We start from the raw sequence: 22,706 nt of genomic DNA, 5'->3' as shown, positions 1-22,706 counted from the left end.
GTGAGTGTTACAGCTCTTAAAGATGGTGTGTCCAGAGTTTGTTCCTTCAGATGTGCCCGGAGTTTCTTCCTTCCAGTGGGTTTGTAGTCTTGCTAACTTCAAGAACGAAGCTGCAGACCTTCATGGTGAGTGTCACAGCTCTTAAAGGTGGTGCAGACCCAAAGAGTGAGCAGCAGGAAGATTTATTGTAAAGAGCGAAAGAACAAAGCTCCCACAGCATGGAAGGCGAGCTGAGCAGTTGCCAGTGGCTCAGATGGCCAGCTTTTATTCCCTTATTTGGCCCCACCCACATCCTGCTGATTGGTCCATTTTACAGAGCACTGATTGGTCCATTTTACAGAGTGCTGATTGGTGCATTTACAATCCTCTAGCTAGACAGAAAAGTTCTCCAAGTCCCCACTTGACCCAGGAAGTCCCGCTGGCTTCACCTCTCACTGTCTGCCAGCAACAGAACTCAATGCCAAGCCCTCAGTGTGGCATCATCCCTGGAGGAAACCAACCACTCACTTCTTAGCAAGTTGGTAACATTGGACCCTTCCAAACGCCAGCAGCAATTCACCTTACTGGACTCAGCACATTCTAGGTATGTGTTGGGAGAAAAGCTGAGTGTTGGGAGAGAAACTGAGGCAGGGGTTGGAATATGTCTGGGGTCCAGGGTCTAAAACCCCTCGTGGCCTCTGGAATGTGTCTAGATTTGCTGGCTCCTTGCTTCTAGCACTCCCATTATCTCAAGTAGCCATATGTTTCAAAGAAAAAAAATGCTAAATCATCACAGCTGTACCTCATTTGCTTGATACACTGCTTCCTTTCTTTTTTTTTTTTTTTTTTTTCTTGAGACGGAGTCTTGCTTTTTCATCCAGGCTGGAGTGCAGTGGCGCAATCTCGGCTCACTGCAAGCTCCGCCTCCTGGGTTCACGCCATTCTCCTGCCTCAGCCTCTCCCAGTAGCTGGGACTACAGGCGCCCGCCACCACGCCCGGCTAATTTTTTGTCTTTTTAGTAGAGACGGGGTTTCACCGTGGTCTCGATCTCCTGACCTCGTGATCCGCCCGCCTCGGCCTCCCAAAGTGCTGGGATTACAAGCGTGAGCCACCGCGCCCAGCCAACACTGCTTCCTTTCAACCCCCACATTCTCACCACCTGTTTCTTTGTTTGATCACCAATAAATAGCGTGGGCTCCCACAGCTTGGGGCCTTCGCAGTCTCCAAACTAGCATTGGCCCCCGGTCCCATTTTCTTTCTTAACTTGTCTCTTCTCATTCCTTTGACTCTGCCGGACTTCGTAGCCCCCACGGCCTGGTGTTGGGTCTGATCACCCCAACAGTATGGGTTTTCATTTTCTGCCTTTGAGGTCTCATCTAGTAGCAGTGTCCCGGCATTTACAAAGTTTGATGCACCAACATGGAATCCCCCACAGCTCAGACTCAGAGTCCCACATTACAGCAAAGCAATAGGTGCAATACCATGGGATCTACGGGTTGAGGAGTCTGGCCCTTGGTTAATCACCTATCTGTGATTTTTCAGGCCTGACCATAAGCATTACAAAGACTACCTGGCAGGCCTCACAGGGAAAGCTGCCCTCTCCGTGCCATTCATGGTGCACAGCCAGTGCATCCTGGTTTCTAAAGGAAGTTGTAGTCAAGGACTCAGGCTCCCCTGGCCAGCCATGCTCTTCATGCATTTACATTCCTAGCCTGGTGCCTTTGTCTCTGGGTCACCATCTGAGACCTTGGGCAGAGGTCCTCCTTGGCCTCCTCTGCTGAGGTCTCCTTATGGGGGGAGGAGGAAGAACCTTGAAGACACTTTTTCCCCAATCTGACTGAGCACCCAGCACTTTTCTACCCCAAACTCTCTCCACTTCAGGGTCCATAAAACTACTGGAGCCTTTTGCCCAAGAGACTGCCATGTCTGTGCTGATCCCCCGACCCTCATCCACTACATCATTTCATAGGGGAAATGAAGCAGGAGTTGGCGCTTTCTCTAGCTTTAAACTCGCTTTTACCATCACAGTAAGTGATTAAAGGCTTCACTTTCATTTTTGGCTTATTGCTCTAATCAGCTGACAGCTCACTCTCCCAGCTCCACTTCCTGACACTGATCCTACTACTCACTGAACTGCCCAGAAGCTTCATGACTTATAGGGTGATAGAAGGGCCTTTTGGAGGCTCAACCAAGGCGCTGGCTTGGAGATGTTATTGTGCAAGGCAGGGGCACCACCTCCAAATATGGTCTATGCCTTAACTCAGCAACTGTTTTAAGATGCATAGTCCAGCCGGGCACGGTGGCTCATGCCTGTAATCCCAGCACTTTGGGAGGCCGAGGCAGGCGGATCACCTGAGGTCAGGAGTTTGAGACCAGCCTGGCCAACATGTTGAAACCCCGTCTCTGCTAAAATACGAAAAAAAAAAAAAATTAGCCAGGTGGTGGGCGTGGAGATTGAGGCAGACGAATCACTTGAACCCGGGAGGCGGAGGTTGCAGTGAGCCCAGATTGTGCCACTGCACTCCAGCCCGGGTGACAGAGCGAGAGGATTGCCCGAACCCAGGAGTTCAAGACTGACTGGGTGACATGAGGAAATCTTGTCTCTTCAAAAAATATAAAAATTAGCTAGGCATGGTGGTGCACATCGTGGGAGGCTGACGTGGGAGGATCACCTGTGCCCAGGAGGTCATGGCTGCAGTGAGCCATGATTGTGTCACTGCACTCCAGCCTGGGTGACACAGCAAGACTCTGTCTCAAAAAAAAAAAAAGGCCCCGGTGTAGTGGCTCACACCTGTGATCCCAGCACTTTGGGAGGCCAAGGCAAGAGGATCGCTTGAGCCCACAAGTTCAAGGCCAGCCTGGGCAACACAGCAAAACCCCATCTCTACAAAAAATACAAAAGCTAGCCAGGCGTGGTGGCATGCACCTACTTGGAAGGCTGAGGCAGGAGATCACTTGATCCCAGGAAGTCGAGGCTGCAATGAGCGGTGATTGTGTCACTGCACTCCCTCCTGGGTGACACAGCAAGACCCTGTCTTTAAAAAAAAAAAAAAAAATTTTAGAACCCAGGAGGTAGAGGTTGCAGGGAGCCGGTATTCAGCATAAATCACATTTTACAGTTTAGGTACAATGAGCCATCCTTATCAAGGGATGGTGTTATATCGATGTAGAGAATTATTTACCAGTCAAGTTCCCAATGCCAGCCAAAGGCCAATCTTGTGAACAGGCCTTTCTAAGGATAGTGATCAGGCCTGGGCACCAGTGCACACACATAGCATACAACTTTCTGGGGTGTGACAGAGATATTTTATAACTCATACCCTCCTCCTGTTGTGGAAGTTATCCCTACAAACCTCACTTACACACCTCATCTACTATTCTGATTCAGAGATACATGTCTGAAGGAGGAAGGGAACACCTGTGAGATATGGAGAGCTGAGAAGAGGAAGCCTTGAGTTTCTCAATGAGCACAGCTGAAAATCAGCCCAGAGCTCTGCACTATCATCTTTGTTTTTTTCCTTCTGTACCTGGGACTTTAGTTCTGAGAAATCTATCCTGAGGATAGAGGAGGAAGAGAAGGGAGAAGAAGAAAAATGAGAAAGAAAAGAGTGAGGCCTTTCGAGAGGATGGAGTAGAATCGGGTTAGCTCAATCGGGTTGTGAATATCCAGGAAGCACTCGAGTTCAGGCTTCCTAAAATATGTACAAGTGGTGATGTCTGGTAAGCAGGCAGACTCTGGAGCTGGTAAAGGGCTGTAGGACACAGAGCCTCAAGTGTTCATTTTCTTTTCTTTTTTTTTTTGAGACAGAGTCTTGCTCTGCCACCAAGGTTGGAGTGCAGTGGTGCTATCTCGGCTCCCTGCAACCTCTACCTCCTGGGTTCAAGCAATTCTCTGCCTCAGCCTCCCGAGTAGCTGGGACTACAGGCGCCCACCACCACGCCCGGCTAATTTCTGTATTTTTAGTAGAGACGGGGTGTCTCTACTAAAAATACATATTGGCCAGGCTGGTCTGGAACTCCTGACCTCAAGTGATCCACCCACCCTGGCCTCCCAAAGTTCTAGGATTACAGGCATAAGCCACCGCGCCCGGCTGAGTGTTCATTTTCAGTTTTTGGTTTTTTTTTGAGAAGGAGTCTCGCTCTGTCGCCCAGGCTGTAGTGCAGTGGCACGATCTCGGCTCACTACAAGCTCCGCCTCCCAAGTTCAGGCCATTCTCCTGCCTCAGCTTTCCTGAGTAGCTGGGACTACAGGCGCCCGCCACCACGCCCAGCTAATTTTTTTGTATTTTTAGTAGAGACGGGGTTTCGCCGTGTTAACCAGGATGGTCTCGATTTCCTGACCTCGTGATCCGCCCATCTCGGCCTCCCAAAGTGCTGGGATTACAGGCAGGAGCCACCGCGCCCGGCCGAGTGTTCATTTTCAAATGAGGTAATACATACGATTACAGATAGACTGCAACACACCAGCATTGAGCTTTTTTGTTAAACTGTAAATATCTTGTGAATAGTGTATTTGTACGTATGTTAAAATAATTACTTGAGCTTCTGTCCACTCTGTTTGGCATTTTAAAATCTTTTCAGGCCGGGCACGGTAGCTCACGCCTGTCATCCTAGCACTTTGGGAGGCCGAGGTGGGCGAATTGCCTGAGCTCAGGAGTTTGAGACCAGCCTGGGCAACATGGTGAAACCCCGTCTTTACTAACATACAAAAACAAAAAAACAAAAACAAAAAAATTAGCCGGGCGTGGTGGTGTGTGCCTGTAGTCCCAGCTACTCAGGAGGCTGAGGCAGGAGAATTGCTTGAACCTGGGAGGCAGAGGTTGCAGTGATCCGAGATCATGCCACTGCTCTCCAGCCTAATGACAGAGCGAGACTCTGTCTCCAAAAAAAAAAAAAAAAAAAAAAGAAAAGAAAAGAAAAAGAAAGAAAAGAAAAAAAAAAAAAGAAAAATTTTTTCAATAAGTTGGATTTGGTGGTGGCAGGAAATCCCAGCTACTCGGGAGGTGGATGCAGGCAGATTGCTGGAGACCAGGTGTTCAAGGTCAGCCTGCACAACATAGCAAGACCTCGTCTCAAAAAAAGAAAAGGAAGAAAAAATATTTTTAATATGCAACAAGCCTCAAAAAATGGAAGTGGTCCCCGTTTCTCTTAATGTCTTGGAGGCCAAAAAAAAGTACTAGTTGGTGAAATAAATACACATATAGATATCATCAGTACCCAGACGTTAATTAATGCCAAGGGAGTGTAAGGGGTCGCCCAAGAGAGCGACTTTATGGGAAAAGAAGGCTCTGGAACCAGAACATTTAAAAGACTCACTGAAGGAGAGGCGCCTACAAAGGATGCTAACCAGGAATGGCCAAAGAGATGGCAGAAAAACCAAGTGAAATGGTTAGGGAAAGATGGGGGAAAAAACATAAGGATAACTCAAGCCAATAGTGCATTTTAAGAAGGGTATTAAGGCCGGGCGCTGTGGCTCATGGCCGTAATCCCAGCGCTTTGGGAGGTCGAGGCAGGCGGATCACCTGAGGTCAGGAGTACGAGAGCAGCCTGGCCAAGATGGCGAAAACCCTGTCTCTACTAAAAATACAAAAATTGGCTGGGCATGGTAGCAAGCGCTTACAATCCCAGCTATTCAGGAGGCTGAGGCAGGAGAATCCCTTGGACCTGGGAGTTGGAGGTTGCAGTGACCCGAGATCGCACCACTGCTCTCGAGCCTGAGCAACTGGGTGAGAGAGACTTCATCTGGAAAAAAAAAAAAAAAGAAAAGAAAAAGAAAAGAAAAAGAAAAAAAAGATTAATCAAAGTGTCAAATATTTCTTTCTTTCTTTTTTTTTTTTTTTTTTTTTTTTTTTAGACGGAGTCACACTCTGTTGCCCAGGCTGGAGTACAGTGGCACGATCTCGGCCCACTGCAACCTCCTCCTCCCGGGTTCAAGCGATTCTCCTGCCTCGGCTACCCGAGTAGCTGGGATTACAGGCGAGCACCACCACACCCGACTAATTTTTGTATTTTTAGAGAGACGGGGTTTCTTCATGTTGGTCAGGCTGGTCTCAAACTCCTGACCTCAGGTGATCCGCACGCCTCGGCCTCCCAAAGTGCTGGGATTACAGGTGTGAGCCACCGCGCCCGGCCAATGTCAAATATTTCGCTGATTTTCCTCGGTCAGCACCACCACAATAATTGTGCCACCTTACCCATGCAAGGTTTAGATATCTCTTTGACTCGTTTACAGGGTTTTATACTGTTGTTTCCATTATTTCCTCCAACTAGACAGCAGAAGCGGGAGATTTGAATCTTACTCCTTTTTCTCTTCCATAGAGTCTTACTCCGATCGTTCAATTAATATCAGTGGAATGATTTAAAGAACATTTGAAAAACCACTCGGACAAAACCCTCAGATTCGAACTTGTTCCAGCAGCCAAAAACACCCGCGGGCCATGGCTACACTGCGCAGGCGCACAGGCAGATGGGCTTTCTCCAGAAGGGCTTTGCATTTGGCGCGAAATCCCTTTCCGTGGGCGGGGGCTCTTGGAGAAGTGCCGTTCATTGGTCAGGTTTGGCGCGAAATCTCCGGCTCCTGTGTCACGATTGGTTCCGGCTGTGCAGGTCGGAAGAGGGGGCGGGGCGGAAGCGGCGGCGGCGCGCGCAAAGCTGCAGCGTCTGGAAAGAAGCGACTTGTGGCGGTCGAGCGTGGCGTAGGCGAATCCTCGGCGCTAGGCAAATATGGACCTCGCGGCGGCAGCGGAGCCGGGCGCCGGCAGCCAGCACCTGGAGGTCCGCGACGAGGTGGCCGAGAAGTGCCAGAAACTGTTCCTGGACTTCTTGGAGGAGTAAGTCGGCGAGCGCCCGGGGCCTCGCCCGCCTCCGGAGCCTGCGGTGTCTGGGCCGGGCGGTGCCCTGTGGGCGGCGGGTGTTCCGGAACGTGGGGGTCGCGCGTCCGGGAAGCGCCTCCGCGCCCGCCCCTCAACTTTAGGCTCCGAGCCCGGCGGCCGCGAGGAGCCTGGGACAGGCTGGGTTTTTCTGGACTAAAACCCATCTCGAGCCTTAAGACGCTCGTGCCCAGTGCTCAACGCTTTGCTTCTGTCACTTGATGCTTACCACCCTGTGAGCCTGGTATTTGCACAGCCCCCGGTGACCGGCGAGGAAACCTGGGCTCGCTGAGTATAGTAACTGGGCCGCTGGGTGCGGCCGGGTCGAGTGAGAGGCCGAAGTGCCACTGAATCCCGTCGGTGCCCTGCTGGGCCACGCAGCCGGGAGCCTGGTGCTGGGGATGCGCAGGGCCCGGGCCACCCTCGCCTCCTGTGCTGATGAAAGTTTCTGCGTAAACTGGTTTGAAAGCTGCTGGGGGGCGGAGCCCTGCCCTGTAAGAGCGTAGCTCACCTTATCCCTTCTTCTGGGTCCCTTGCTCCCGTTTCCCTCTGGCCTTCCTTTCCTTTCTCTACCCTTCTTTTTTTCTGTGCCTCTGGGCTCCTAGCTTCATAACCCCAACCTCCTGCCTGGCTTGCCTCACCCACTGGTTATTTTTCCTAGAGCAGATACACCATACACCACGGCCTCCAGGATGAAGGGTCAGCAGTTTGGAATGGCTTATGAAGTTCTTTTTTAGTAAAATATACATAACAAAGTTGACCATTTTAGCCATTTTTAAGTGTACAGTCCAGTGGCACTAAGTGCATTCACCTCGTTGTGCACGTTCACCACTCTCCTATCTCCAAACTCTTTTTTTTTTTTTGAGGTGTAATTTAGCCCTTGTTGCCCAGGCTGGAGTGTAATGTCACCATCTCAGCTCACCGCAACCTCCGCCTCCCGGGTTCAAGCTTTTCTCCTGCCTCAGCCTCCCTGCTAGCTGGAATTACAGGCATGCGTCACCACGCCCGGCTAATTTGGTATTTTAGTAGACATGGGGTTTCTCCGTGTTGGTCAGGCTGGTCTTGAACTCCCGACCTCAGGTGATCCGCCCGCCTGGGCCTCCCAAAGTGCTGGGATTACAGGCGTGAGCCACCGTGTCCGGCTCCAAACTCTTTTCATCTTCCAAACTGACATTCTCTGCCCATTAAACACGAACTCTCCTCCGTTACCCTCTCCCTCAGCCACCGTCACCCACCACTCTGCTTCCTTTTATTATGAGTTTGACCATTCTAGGTACCTCATATAAGTGGAAGCGTATAGTACTTGTCCTTTTGTGTCTGGCTTGTGTAGCATAATGTCTACGAGGTTCCTCTGCGAGGTAGCATGTGTCAGAATTTCCTTACTTTTTAAGGCTAAATAACATTGTCTGTACAGATTGAGTATCCCTTTTCTGAAACGCTTGGGACCAGAAGAGTTTGGGATCTTGGATTTTTTTTTCAGATTTGGAATATTTACATTATACTTAACCAATTGCATCCCTAATTTGAAATGCTCCAGTGAAAATCATGTCAGCGCTCAAAAAGTTTCAGATTTTGGACCATTTCATATTTTAAATTTTCAGATGAGGGCTGCTCAACCTGTATATATACTGCATTTTGCTTATCCATTCAGTGGACACAGGTTCATTCCACCTTTTGGCTATTGTGAATAGTGCTGCCGTCTTAGGAAATTTTGGTATACTTAAAACCATAATTTAATTTCCATTTCACTACCTATGGCAATGTTATTGTCTGCCTGATAGTTCCCCCTTCAAAGCCTAGCTAAAAACTCACACCTTTGTGAAACCTTGTACACCTTTTTGAGAGACACTAATCCTTTCTTCCTTAGGCTCCCAGGGTACTGTTTGTTTTTCATTATCTCCGGCAGTGTAACACATTTACCTCTCAGCTACTTAGTCTGGAATTCAAATTCCATCCTCAACCCCATCTACCCACCACATCACATTACAAAGGTTCTTCAATAAATGTTTCATTTCAACAAATAATCCAAGTGCCTTGACTTTGCAGCTAGATGATAATGATGAGACAAATAATCTCTGTACTTTGTTTAAAGAAATGCCAACTCCCTGTCACAAAATAAACTTTAATTTACCATTGCTTGTGGAATAAAGTTCAAATTCTTCACCACTCCTCTTTCCTGTTTGTCTTACAAAAACACCCCAGTCATCATCCACACTTCTCCCCTACCTTCTCTGACTTAATCACATACTTGCAATCATCTGTAGTCAGTCACTCCACCACCTGTTTTTGTTTGAAATTTTTAACTCTTTCAGAAGCTGAATTCCAATGCCACCTTTTATATGTATGACTCTTGTAGTTCTGTTAGGCAGAATTAGTTTCTGTTACCCTAGCACAGTTCTTGTTCTTCTCATTAACAGGAACATCTTTCTTGTCTGTCTTCATTGTTTACATGTCTAACTCCCTAGATGCAGACAAAGTGTTAGTTAACCCTAAGGCAGGAACAACACTGCTGTTTTCAGCCTCAGGTACCTCTGTTATAGGGCTTTGCGTGTAGTTGTTTAACAAATATTTTAAGGAGTCAGAACATGCTGTATTTGGAGGAGAAACTGATTTTTTTCTTAAAGCGAATCTGCATATTATGTTTGAAAGAACAGAAATAAATTTGTATGATATCCTGCTTGGGCTTTAGAAGCAAAAATACCAGCAGCTTTATTTAGTGTGCGTGTTTCAATTTTCCTGAAGTCTTGGGCAGTGAAACACCTCATTTCCATGTATTCTTATTTCTATTCTGCTTCTTAAATCCCTGACTAATTTGTTAGTTTGCAAATTCCCTACAGAAATGGAATCATTGGGTTTGAGACTGAATTTCTTGATTTAACATTTTCCAATCTTATACATGACAATAATAAAAGAAGAGTTAGTTGTTTTGTTGGGTTTTTTTGTTAGTTAGCAGTTAAACTTCACAATCTTGGTGGAAGGCAAGGAGGAGCAAGTCACTGATGTCTTAATGTGGATGGCATCAGGCAAAGAGAGCTTGTGCAGAGGAGCTCCCTCTTTTTAAAACCCATCAGATCTCGTGAGACTTACTGTCAGAGAACAGCAGGGGAAAGACTTGTCCCCATGATTCAATTAACTCCCACCAGGTCCCTCCCACAGCATGTGGGTATTCAAGTCGAGATTTGGGTGGGGACACAGCCAAACCATATCAGAAGGGACGAGTAACTTGCCCCAAGTTACAGAACTGCCAAACATGGGCCTATCTGAGCCTAGTTGTTGGACTTTAACCAATATTCTGAATTATCATTCAGGTTCTTTGTACTGCCTGTGTCCTTAATCTAGTTGACTCGCATGTACCTGCAGGTTTCAGAGCAGCGATGGAGAAATTAAATACTTGCAATTAGCAGAGGAACTGATTCGTCCTGAGAGAAACACATTGGTTGTGAGTTTTGTGGACCTGGAACAATTTAACCAGCAACTTTCCACCACCATTCAAGAGGAGTTCTATAGGTATGGGCATATTAACCTTCTTTACTTTGAATAGGGGTTGAAATCTGGGAAGCCAGCTCTTCTTGGACTGTAAGTGTTCACTTGTGTAGCAGAAGGGCAGCTTTCACAGTTATTTCCCACTGAGAAGAGGTGCTTTGATACTGCCAGTGGTCATTTTAGTAATGCTCTGAACTTCACGTAGGCCTTTATAGAGCCGAACTTTTTTTGTCGTTACTGTTTGTTTTGTTTTTGTTTTTGAGACGGAGTCTTGCTCTGTCACACCCAGGCTGAAATGCAGTGGCGTGATCTTGGCTCACTGCAACCTCTGCCTCCTGGGTTCAAGCGATTCTTCTGCCTCAGCCTCCCGAGTAGCTGGGATTACAGGTGCCCGCCATCACACCTGGCTAATTATTTACATTTTTTAATAGAGACGGGGTGTCACCATGTTGGTCAGGCTGGTCTCGAACTCCTGACCTCAGGCGATCCGCCCGCCTCAGCCTCCCAAAGTGTTGGGATTACAGGCGTGAGCCACCGTGCCCGGCCAGAGCTGAACTTTTTTTTTCAAATACAAATATTGAAAATCTTTGCTTTCTATATAGTTTTCCCAAGAGGAAAACTGTACTTGCTTATTTTTGTGTCATTCCATTGATCCTTTTTCCCCACAGGAATAGGTGTTTGTGTGGGTCCTTTTCTTGTACTGGGGATATCTTTACACCATTGACGTTGTTGTACTTCTTGTTCCCTTAAAGTTTAATTTTGTTTTTGCTTATAAAAGTAATAGGTATATATTGTAGAAAATAGAGAAAAGTAAGGAGAATTAAATTGCTTGTACACTTGTAATCCCCCACCATCATTAGCAGGTCTGTTACAACAAAGTTCCAGGAGCCTTCCAAGTCTGCAAGTGCAGAGTTTTGTAAGGATCTTCTGTCACATTTTGATGTCTTTGTGTGTGTACTGTGTATGAAATTACTCAAATTCGTATAAAATTTCTTAAAATCATACTAATAGCTCCAATTGTGGTTTTTTTGTAGAAATACTGTGGTTAGACATTATATTTAATAGAAGGCTTTTATTTTGTTTTGACTTGTTATATACAGCAAGAAACATCTTTGCACACAAGACTTTGTATTAGGATTAAATGAATGTAACAATCTATAGAAATAGAATCAGGTTAAAATAAATTGTGGACAGTTGTGAAAGATAAATGAAGACCCAGGGATAAGGAGGCACAGTCTTGTTCATTTCTTGGTAGATTAGAAGATGGAGGATTTGTCTGTGTTTCTAGTCATAGCTGATGATCAAGAATAGTTGGAGGAGTAAGTAAGCAACAGGATTTATTGTGAAAGCATGCAGCAGTAGAAGTTATAGCACTGACAAATGAGGGAGAGGTAGACAATCAAGCCTGGTGGTAGAAGCAGCTGTGCCATGCCTCATGCACAGCCAGGCAGCAGTTCTTTTCCTGAGAGTAGCACCTTTTTTAGAGGGCTTTCAGACCACACTTCTTAAACAAACTAAGCTGGAGTAGGTATTAGAAACATATCAAAAAGACATTCATAGTTCACTCTCACCAGTCAAATGGAACATTTTTGCCAATTTTTTCTCACATTAGTGCACAAATACTTCTCCTGTCCTCATCCATTTCTTATCAAACCAGCCAGATGTAGTGGCTCACACCTGTAACCCTAACACTTTGGGAGGCCGAGGTGGATAGATCACTTGAGCCCAGGAGTTTGAGACCAGCCTGGACAACATGGTGAAATCCCATTTCTACCAAAAAACGCACAAAAATTAGCTGGGCATGGTGGTGCATGCCTGTAGTGCCAGCTACTCAGCAAGCTGAGATGGGAAGATCACCTGAGCCTAGGTAGATTGAGGCTGCAGTGAGCTGTGATCGTGCCACTGCACTCCAGTCTGGGTGACAGAGACAGACCTTGTCTCAGAATGAAACCAAAGAAATAGACTGACTTGACACCTGACTTACTAAGTCATAAACAGCCCACAGAAAATTCACAGTATTGAGCATAATATTGACAAGATGATTATTCAGCTGGGCATCTTGGACAGAGGAATGGCCAACAGTGTGGGTGCTATATGATAATCAGGTATGGTGTGACATTTTATATTTAGTGTTTCGGTGGGATAGGAGAGAAATGAAAGAGGGTCCTAAACCTAGACTAGATAATAGAAGTGTCCTGCACAGTTAAGTTCTAAGGCTTAGTTGTAACCAGATGAAATTCCTTAATCTCGGCTGTTGGTAGGTATGTAAAGGGAAGGAGGCCTTGGTAAACCTCTAAGGTATCAGTTGACTTTTTTGTTTTTCAGAGTTTACCCTTACTTGTGTCGGGCCTTGAAAACATTCGTCAAAGACCGTAAAGAGATCCCTCTTGCCAAGGATTTTTATGTTGCATTCCAAGACTTGCCTACCAGACACAAGTAAGAAACCCTTCTCTGGAGAAAAAGGAATTCACCAATGGTATAGGTACCACTTAGCTGACAGAAAACTTGAGAGATTGCCTTGATCTGCTATTAGCTGGCTATTTAACATTATCCAAATCACTTTTACCTCCCTGAGCCTCAGTTTCCTTGTCTGAAGTCTTTTGGCTTAGGTTTTCTACCTAAATCATGCAAAAAGTAGGTTTGTTGCTGTAAAATTACTTTTTCATAATTGATAATCACTATAATTATAAAACGAGTACTTAAAAAATTGATGCTGTAAAATACCAGGAGGAAAAAATAGTGGTTTGCATTCAGATTTTGTAGAAGGTTGACTTTTGTAGGAGTTATACCCAGTTATCCAGAAAGTTTAGTTTTGGAGAAATATATTTTCCTATGGAGATGGGATTGGATGTAAAGGGAGTGAAGCAAATTTTTAGGATTATCACATTTTAGGGCGCCTTTTAGGGAAATTTGGGAGAAAATTGATCAAGGGAGAAAATACGAAATTCTAGAAATTCCTGAATCTCTGGAAATTTTTGTCGGTTTAAATGCATAATTTTCAAACATCCCTTTGGCAATTATTTTAAGAATAAATTTACTAGATAAAATTGAAGTGATATTTTGAAAAGTTAAACTACTGAAATTACTTTATAAAATTACCAAATTATTTCACATAAAATGGGTTTGTAAAGGAAGTGTTTCTGAACTTTGAGTACAAAATGTTTTCTCATGATAGGATTATTACATAACACATGCTTTTTTTAGAAATTGCAGGTAAGCAAAAAAGTATTTGCATATAAAACAAAAACAGGATCATTCTGTTTTTCTTTTTTTTTCTGAGACAGAGTCTTGCTCTGTCACCCAGGCCGGAGTGCAGTAGCACGGTCTTGGCTTACTGCGCCCTCCACCTCCCGGGTTCAAACAATTCTCCTGCCTTGGCCCCCCGAGTAGCTGGGATTACAGGCACCCGCCACCACGACTGGCTAGTTTTTGTATTTTTAGTAGAGATGGGGTTTCACCATATTGGCCAGGATGGTCTTGATCTCTTGACATCATGATCCGCCCGCCTTGGTCTCCCAGAGTGCTGGGATTACAGGCGTGAGCTACCGCGCCCAGCCCGTTCTGTTTTATAATTTTAATTTTCATTTTTTTGACATCCTTTAGTTTATTCATTTATATATTTTGTTCTAGATACATAATACGTCATATAATTCAGGAATGGGCACGTTGACTAAATTATTCTTATAGGAGAGTCCAAAGAATACCTTGTCTCTTGAATTTTTTTTTAAACATAAATTATCTTTGAATACCGTCTCACTAAAATGGAAAGATTCTTAGTTAAGGGATGAATATTTACTAATGGGACATTTGTCTTTAAACAGGATTCGAGAGCTCACCTCATCCAGAATTGGTTTGCTCACTCGCATCAGTGGGCAGGTGGTGCGGACTCACCCAGTTCACCCAGAGCTTGTGAGCGGAACTTTCCTGTGCTTGGACTGTCAGACAGTGATCAGGGATGTAGAACAGCAGTTCAAATACACACAGCCAAACATCTGCCGAAATCCAGTTTGTGCCAACAGGAGGAGATTCTTACTGGATACAAATAAATCAAGATTTGTTGATTTTCAAAAGGTATTTATTTAACATCTGTTTAGATCAGAGTCCATCTATGATAATAATTCACTTCTAGGCCCTTGCAATAGCTTATTTAGATAATCTCCAACTCAATTTTTATATAAGTTAAGCATCATCAAAATGACTACAAAGTTAAGCCCAAAACTGTTCATGTAAATTGTAATTGTTAGTATATATATTTGTTTTAACTTTCAATAACTTGGAAGTTCCTTAAGACTGACAAGATGTATTTGTCAAAGAATAAATGGTAACTAGGTGGTGGTGGTGGTGATTATGAACTGGAGTTAAGAAAACTTAAAGAAATAGCAACTTGTTAGTGTAGGATTTCCATTTGCTGCATAAAAAGGAAAGCATGAATAGGACAGGCTAGCTTGGAAGCAATGAGGATTATCATGATTGAAGTAAAGGAGCCAAATTGGAGATAATCTGAGAGATGATTTGATGTGAGACCTGGAGGTACTTGGATCCCTAAATCTTAGGCTGAGGAGTTTGAGCCTATCTTAATAAGCAGTGGGAATATAGTGGGAAGGTAGTTTGTGTGTGTGGGTGTGTGTTTTTTTTTTTTTTTTTTTTTTTTTTTTTTTTGAGACGGAGTCTCGCTCTTTCACCCAGGCTGGGCTGGAGTGCAGTGGCGCGATCTCGGCTCACTGCAGGCTCCGCCCCCCGGGGTTCACGCCATTCTCCTGCCTCAGCCTCTCAGAGTAGCTGGGACTACGGGCGCCCGCCACCTCGCCCGGCTAATTTTTTGTATTTTTAGTAGAGACGGGGTTTCACCGTGTTAGCCAGGATGGTCTCGATCTCCTGACCTCGTGATCCACCCGCCTCGGCCTCCCAAAGTGCTGGGATTACAGGCGTGAGCCACCGCGCCTGGCCCTTGTTTTTTTTTTTGAGACAGAGTCTCTGCCACCCAGGCTGGAGTGCAGTGGCGTGATCTCCACTCACTGCAAGCTCCACCTCCCGGGTTCACGCCATTCTCCTGCCTCAGCCTCCCGAGTAGCTGGGACTACAGGTGCCCACCACCACGCCCGGCTAATTTTTTGTATTTTTAGTAGAGACGGGGTTTCACCGTGTTAACCCAGGATGGTCTCGATCTCCTGACTTCATGATCCTCCTGCCTCGGCCTCCCAAAGTGCTGGGATTACAGGCGTGAGCCACGGCACCCGGCCTGCGTGTTTTTTTTTTTTTAAAAGGAAACTAAATAAGTCCGTGATGGGTTTAACAGAGGGTAATAGGCAATTTCAGTTACCTGGGCAAGAGGTGATGGATGGCAGTAGTAAGAATGAAGGGGACCCTCAAATTTCAGCAGCACTTAATTTTATGGGACATACAAAAAGGAAAGAAAAGTTGAAGCAGCTCAAGTATAGAATAATTATTATCAGATGAATTTAATATTATTTATATTGCTCTGATAATCATTCTCCTTATTTAGCTTTCTTACATTAACCTGGTAGCTTATAAGATGCACATATTCTACCAACAGCTTTGGGTAGGAGATGCCTTATCTTACAAAGTAAGAGTCTAGATTGGGTCTTAGTTTGGAGGGGGAAAACACAACTGTATAAAGGACACTCTTGACAATCAAGACATTTGAAGATGGACTAGATAATAGAAGATATGTAATTTTATGAAATTAAATATTGTTTAATTATCTTGGTTGTGATAATGGTGTTGTAACAGGATTGTCCTTATTCTTAGAGATGAATGCTAAAATATTTAGGTGTGAAGTTTCTTGATGTTTACAACTGTGTTCAAATATGTAGTAAAAAAGAAAAACCATGTATCTGTAAATAATGTTAGCAGTTGTGTTGAAGTGGAGGGTATAAAAGGTGTATTTGAAATTTTCTGTAAAATTATCTTAAAGTTTAGGAGAAGATGGAACATAGAACAGATATTTGGAGTCATTTTGAACAAAGAAAAAAATTTTTTAATGAGAGTAGAAGTGAAGTTTTTTTTTTCTCTGCTGCTTGAATCAGCATGAAGTTTTTAAATAGATGTAATCTCTTGCCAAATTGAACTATTTGACTAAAAGGAGTTTTAGAGTAGATAATTTTTAGGATAAATGTTAGTACATGTGAAAAGTCTACTAATGGGTCAGATAGTTTAGAATATGTCAGTATTTGTGGTATTTAATTTAGATCGTATGGCATCTGAAAGGGATCGCGTCTCATTCTTGATTGGTTGTTTGTCTGTATTACAGGTTCGTATTCAAGAGACCCAAGCTGAGCTTCCTCGAGGGAGTATCCCCCGCAGTTTAGAAGTAATTTTGAGGGCTGAAGCTGTGGAATCAGCTCAAGCTGGTGACAAGTGTGACTTTACAGGGACACTGATTGTTGTGCCTGACGTCTCCAAGCTTAGCACACCAGGTCAGTAATCTGTGGCTCAAATTTAACAAATTCTCAGTTACCTAAACTGCAGAGTATCTAGCTTCCCACATCTTCATTGTCTTCTTTTTGGCTACCAATCAGAAGCTGAGCAAGGAAGTGTGATGAAAATAAAAACAAATTGGTTTTGCCACAAATGGTGCTATTCTGAAAGTATTCAAGGCTTAAGTGAAGTCTTTGGATTTATAGCTTTCATTTATTTGAGCAATTGTGATGTTCAGCACCTTTAATATTTAAGTTGTGAAACAACCTTATCATTCTGTTTCAGGAGCACGTGCAGAAACTAATTCCCGTGTCAGTGGTGTTGATGGATATGAGACAGAAGGCATTCGAGGACTCCGAGCCCTTGGTGTTAGGGACCTTTCTTACAGGCTGGTCTTTCTTGCCTGCTGTGTTGCGCCAACCAACCCAAGGGTCAGTTGTTTTGGGGGTTTTTGTTTGTTTTTGAAACAGTCTTTCTCTGTCACCCAGGCTGGAGTGCAATGGCAAAGTCATGGCTCACTGTAGCTTCCACTTTCTGGGCTCAAGCGATCCTACCATCTCAACCTCCTGAGTAGCTGGGATTATAGGTGTGAATCACTGCACCCAGCTAATCTAAAAAATTTTTTTAGAGATGAGGTCTTGCTCTGTTGGCCAGGCACACCAACAGTGAGTCTTAGTAGAGTGACAGCTTAAGAAACACCTACCCTGAGGCCGCCACAAAGTGATAGGATTCTGAAACATCTGGGCTGTCTCATCAATGTTAAGAGCACGGGATGGGGTTAAGATTTGATGAGTTTTAAGACCAAACCTTTTGATGTATGTCTTTCTGATCTTGAAAAAAAGTCTTATTTGATGTCTTACATAAAAGCTCAATGCTTTTAAGTGCAGTGGTACAAATTATCCACGCTGTTTTTTGTTTTAAAGTTTCACAGTTCCTCTGTTATTCTTCTGGAGGAAATATAAATAAAAAGATTTAGTAATCTGGGAAGTAAACTTCTGAGAATGATGAACCCCTGGCAGTATCGTTCAGTTAACTTGATTCTGTGTCATAAATGGGAGTTTGGAAAATAGTTCAGTATTGGAAAAAGGGAGTGAACATAATATTATTTTATTTGCATCTTTATATCAGTGATTAACATTCTGCTATGGCTTATCTCTTGAGCATTCACGTAGCTTGTTTTCTATTTAACTCACTGGACGAATGACATACCCTTAAGTGTCTTTGTTAACTGAGGGCTTACTAGTTTGGGGAGTTGTTTTGTTTTGTTTTGTTTTTTAAACCTTTACAGTCAATAAATTGTGAGGTTGACTTCCCATGCTATGTTGTGTTTGTAATGAAGTTTCTTCTCCTTTATGCTCTTTTGACTGCTTCTGTACTAATGATTCTTCCTTTGTTCTCTAACGTTAGTTTGGCGGGAAAGAGCTCAGAGATGAGGAACAGACAGCTGAGAGCATTAAGAACCAAATGACTGTGAAAGAATGGGAGAAAGTGTTTGAGATGAGTCAAGATAAAAATCTATACCACAATCTTTGTACCAGCCTGTTCCCTACTATACATGGTAAGAATTCCATCCATTTGTACCATAAACTTGAAATCAAAATAATGATTATAAACAGCCACAAGTGATTTCTGAAAGCACATAAATCAGACTGTGAAAATTTTTAGTGGGTCTAAAAGAGGTCATTTACAAAAGGACAGGTACCTGATTTCACTTATACGAGGTACCTGTAATGTGCAAATTGATAGAGACACGGTAGGATAGAGGTTATCAGTGGCTGGGGGAATGGGAGAAATGAGTTATTTAATGGATAAAGTTGCTATTTGGGATGATGACAAAGTTCTGGAAAGGGATAGTCGTGACAGTTATACAACATAATGTACTTATTGCCACTGAACTATACACTGAAAAATGGTTAAAATGATAAGTTTTATTATGTATTTTTATCACAATTTTTTTTTTTAAGGAAAAGTTATTTTGTCATCTTATTTCCTGGCCTTATGACAGAACTGCACTTAAGTGTGTTTCCATATGCTAGACTAGTCTCCTGGCCTTTTTGTGGTTGTAATCTCCTGGCCTTGTTGGTGTGTGTGTGCGCACGTGTGTTTGTGTGTGTGTGTGTGTTTTAGAGAGACAGGGTTTTGCTATGTTGTCTAGGCTGAAGCACTCTCTCCTGGGCTAAAGCAACCCTACCTCCAGCCTCCCCAGTAGCTGGGATTACAGGTGTAGGTCACCACACTTGGCTCTTGTTTGTCTTTTTATTTACCCAAATGGAGTGTTTATGATTGGTTACTTGTTCTGTCTATACCTTTGGCAGTTTCTTTCACATTTTCCTGACTCTTGGTTGCTAGCTGTGTTTTGAAGGCTATGACTAAAATTTTAGGCCTGATGCTTTATCTTTGAACTCTTCCATCCTTGTCTTCCATACTCAATTGGGATTATGGTAAGAACTCAACCTTTTTTTATCAATTTTTATTCTGTTTTATTTTGAGACAGAATCTCGCTCTGTCGCCCAGGCTGGAGTGCAGTGGCGTGATCTCAGCTCACTGCAACCTCTGCCTCCCGGGTTCAAGCGATTCTCCTGCCTCAGCCTCACGAGTAGCTGGGATTGCAGGATTGCCCCTACAACACTCGGCTAATTTTTGTATTTTTAGTAGAGATGGGGTTTCGCCATGTTGGCCAGGCTGGTCTTGAACTCCTGACCTCAAGTGATCCGTCCGCCTTGGCCTCCCAAAGTGCTGGGATTACAGGCATAAGCCACTGCGTCTGGCCCTTTTTTTCTATCTAAATATAAGTCAGAGAAGTTTTGTTTGTGGGATGGATTTTTAGTTTTCTACCTGTTTTGTTTTGTTAGGGTCTCAATCTTGCCCAGGCTGGAGTGCAGTGACAGCAAACATGGCCTACTACAGCCTCAACCTCCTGGGCTTAAACGATTCCCCACCACAGCCCCAAAATTAGCTGGGACTACAGGCGCCTGCCACCATGCCCCGCTAGTTTTAAAAAAAATTTTTTTTTTCGAGACAGGGTTTCACCATGTTGCCTGGGCTGGTCTCAAACCTCTGGGCTCAAGCAGTCCTCCCACCTTGGCCTTCCAGAGTGCTCAGATTACAGGCGTAAGCCACCACACCCAGCCTGATTTTCTGCTTTAAGGAATGCCTTGTGTAAATTTGCATAGCACTTTGTTGATGGAGTTCAGAGAGTCGATAGTTCCACAGAAAAATGTTTCTTTTAATAGCACAGTGTTCTTCTTTAAGAAAATTGTTTTTCCTGGCCGGGCGCAGTGGCTCACGCCTGTAATCCTAGCACTTTGGGAGACTGAGGCGGGTGAGTCACGAGGTCAGGAGTTCAAGACCAGCCTGGCCAACATGGTGAAACCCCATCTCTACTAAAAATATAAAAATTAGCTGGGCGTAATGGTGCTTGCCTATAATCCCAGCTGCTCAGAAGGCTTAGGCAGGAGAATTAGGCTTGAACCCCAGAGGCGGAGGTTGCAGTGAGCCGAGATTGCGCCACTGCACTCCAGCCTGGGCAACAGAGCGAGACTCTGTCTCAAAAAAAAAAAAAAAAAAAAAAAAAGATTGTTTTTCCTTCTTATTGGATTTATGAACTAAGCATCTGTAAATTGCATTCAGCATCTTATTTAATCCACATGAATTCAGTTAACATATATTTATTCAGTGCTGGTCACTGTAGGTGATAGAAAAGTGTTACGAACCATTTCCTCAAACTCTTGACAACTATAAGAACTAGCATTAAAAAGGACTAGCAAATGTGGTAGGCCTTGGTGGACATAGTTATTTATCAGGAGAGATCTTTGAGGGCTAAGGCATTGGGTAAGGTTTTGTGTAGGACTCATGGACAAGTAAAGGCTCTTAGGATGGTGAGCACTGGCATGGTGACATCTGTGGTCTAGGAGAAAACATTGGAACAGTGGTTTAGGTGACTAGTCCACAGAACAAGAACCAAGTTTGGAGGCCAGGTGTTATTACTCCAGTTTTATGCTTTGCTTTAGCAGACTCTGCCTATTGGTTGGTAAACATGCCTTTACTGTTTCCTCTGAAAGTGTTTAACTTCATGTTGAAAAATTAGTTTTTCATCTGTAGCTTCTTTTCATTTCAGGCAATGATGAAGTAAAACGGGGTGTCCTGCTGATGCTCTTTGGTGGCGTTCCAAAGACAACAGGAGAAGGGACCTCTCTTCGAGGGGACATAAATGTTTGCATTGTTGGTGACCCAAGTACAGCTAAGAGCCAATTTCTCAAGTAAGCATTTGCCTGATACGGTGTAGCAGGAATAAGTGTACATAGTTCCCAGGCTGGCTGTGCTACCAAGAATGCAGTCAGTATGGCCTTACTAGGAGTGTAAATTAGGACTATGTTGAATATATAATTCTCATAGATTAAAGATACGGCAACATTGTACAGTTTTTTAGACTAGGGAAATATTGCCTGTAATACCAATCTCACATTGAACTCTTTAGTCTTTATATAATATCTTTGTATAAAAGTCTTTGAATGGCTGGGCGCGGTGGCTCACGCTTGTAATCCCAGCACTTTGGGAGGCCGAGGCGGGCAGATCATGAGGTCAGGAGATCGAGACCACGGTGAAACCCCGTCTCTACTAAAAATACAAAAAATTAGCCGGGCGTGGTGGTGGGCGCCTGTAGTCCCAGCTACTCGGAGAGGCTGAGGCAGGAGAATGGTGTGAACCCGGGAGGCGGAGCTTGCAGTGAGCCGAGATTGCGCCACTGCACTCCAGCCTGGGTGACAGAGTGAGACTCCGTCTCAAAAAAAAAAAAAAAAAAAAAAAAGTCTTTGAATATATGAATTATGTATTTTCATTATTGTAAATCATATTATACATACTTGTAATTTGAATTTTCCGTAAACATTTTTTCCACGTTTCTTTTCGCATGGAAAAATCTCATGAGTTTGTCATTTTCACAATTGCCTTTTTTTGTTGGTATACTATAACTTACAAAATCATTTTCTTAGCCCTGTTAAATTTAACAGGATAGTTTATGATAATAATTACCGGTACAGATGCAGTGAACATCATGTTATATACATTTTTTGTTTGTTTCCTCTGGGTAAATTGCTAGATACAGGATTGTTGAGACTAAGAATACAAACATTTGTAAGGTTTTAAAATAGGATATACTGGCCAGACGCCGTGGCTCACGCCTGTAATCCCAGCACTTTGGGAGGCCAAGGCGGGCGGATCATGAGATCAGGAGATCGAGACCATCCTGGCTAACATGGTGAAACCCCGTCTCTACTAAAAATACAAAAAATTAGCCGGGCGTGGTGGCGGGCGCCTGTAGTCCCAGCTACATGGGAGGCTGAGGCAGGAGAGTGGCGTGAACCCAGGAGGCGGAGCTTGCAGTGAGCCGAGATTGCACCACTGCACTCCAGCCTGGGCAACAGAGTGAGACTCCATCTCAAAAAAATTAAAATAAAAATAAAGTAGGATGTACTTTCCAAAGGGAATCCTATGAGATATTTTATGTTAACTTTGTCAGTGTGAACACCATTTTTGACTATTTTTAGAAGCTATAATAAATATTGGTTACTTTCAAACTTTTAAGAAACTTAGGGCGCAAAATAAAAGCAACAAGTTTCTGAGCACCTGCCATGTTCTCGGTGCTGTATATGTGTTATGTCTTACTCTAGCAGCACCCAGACAGGCATGTGCATTACTCCCTTTTTTTCAGGGAGTCACGACCTCTCCAAGCCTAAAAGAAATTTACCCACTTTCTTGTAGGTGAAAGGTGACACTGAGCCATGAATATTAAAATTCAGATACAGTTGCCTACAAAATGAGTACTTCATACTACATCAAGCTGCCTTTTCTTTGTTTTGGAAATTTGTAACATAGTACCATTTTAGAATATTGAACATTTTTAGTTGGTTTGGAGTTTTATGATTAAATATTTCTTT

General features: G+C 43.9%; 1 protein-coding gene across 2 annotated transcripts in view; it reads left to right on the top strand.

Annotated features, from left to right (window-relative positions):
* Window positions 1–6,559: 6,559 nt before the first annotated feature.
* MCM6 (minichromosome maintenance complex component 6) overlaps window positions 6,560–22,706 on the top strand; it is a 38,990-nt gene continuing 22,843 nt past the window's right edge. Inside the window, exons 1-8 of one of the 2 annotated variants that reach the window (XM_055262019.2) lie at window positions 6,560–6,810; window positions 10,210–10,356; window positions 12,658–12,768; window positions 14,154–14,403; window positions 16,604–16,769; window positions 17,056–17,201; window positions 18,178–18,328; window positions 20,888–21,029. In XM_055262019.2, the coding sequence (XP_055117994.1) occupies window positions 6,704–6,810; window positions 10,210–10,356; window positions 12,658–12,768; window positions 14,154–14,403; window positions 16,604–16,769; window positions 17,056–17,201; window positions 18,178–18,328; window positions 20,888–21,029 (1,220 nt within the window). In that variant the 5' untranslated portion in view covers window positions 6,560–6,703. The remainder of the gene's footprint in view (window positions 6,811–10,209; window positions 10,357–12,657; window positions 12,769–14,153; window positions 14,404–16,603; window positions 16,770–17,055; window positions 17,202–18,177; window positions 18,329–20,887; window positions 21,030–22,706) is intronic. The other variant, XM_063630999.1, reaches the window with a different exon arrangement.

Source organism: Symphalangus syndactylus, chromosome 22 (assembly GCF_028878055.3).
Source record: "Symphalangus syndactylus isolate Jambi chromosome 22, NHGRI_mSymSyn1-v2.1_pri, whole genome shotgun sequence".
In the NCBI taxonomy this organism is placed as follows: domain Eukaryota; kingdom Metazoa; phylum Chordata; class Mammalia; order Primates; family Hylobatidae; genus Symphalangus; species Symphalangus syndactylus.
This window is presented reverse-complemented; position numbering and strand designations above follow the sequence as displayed.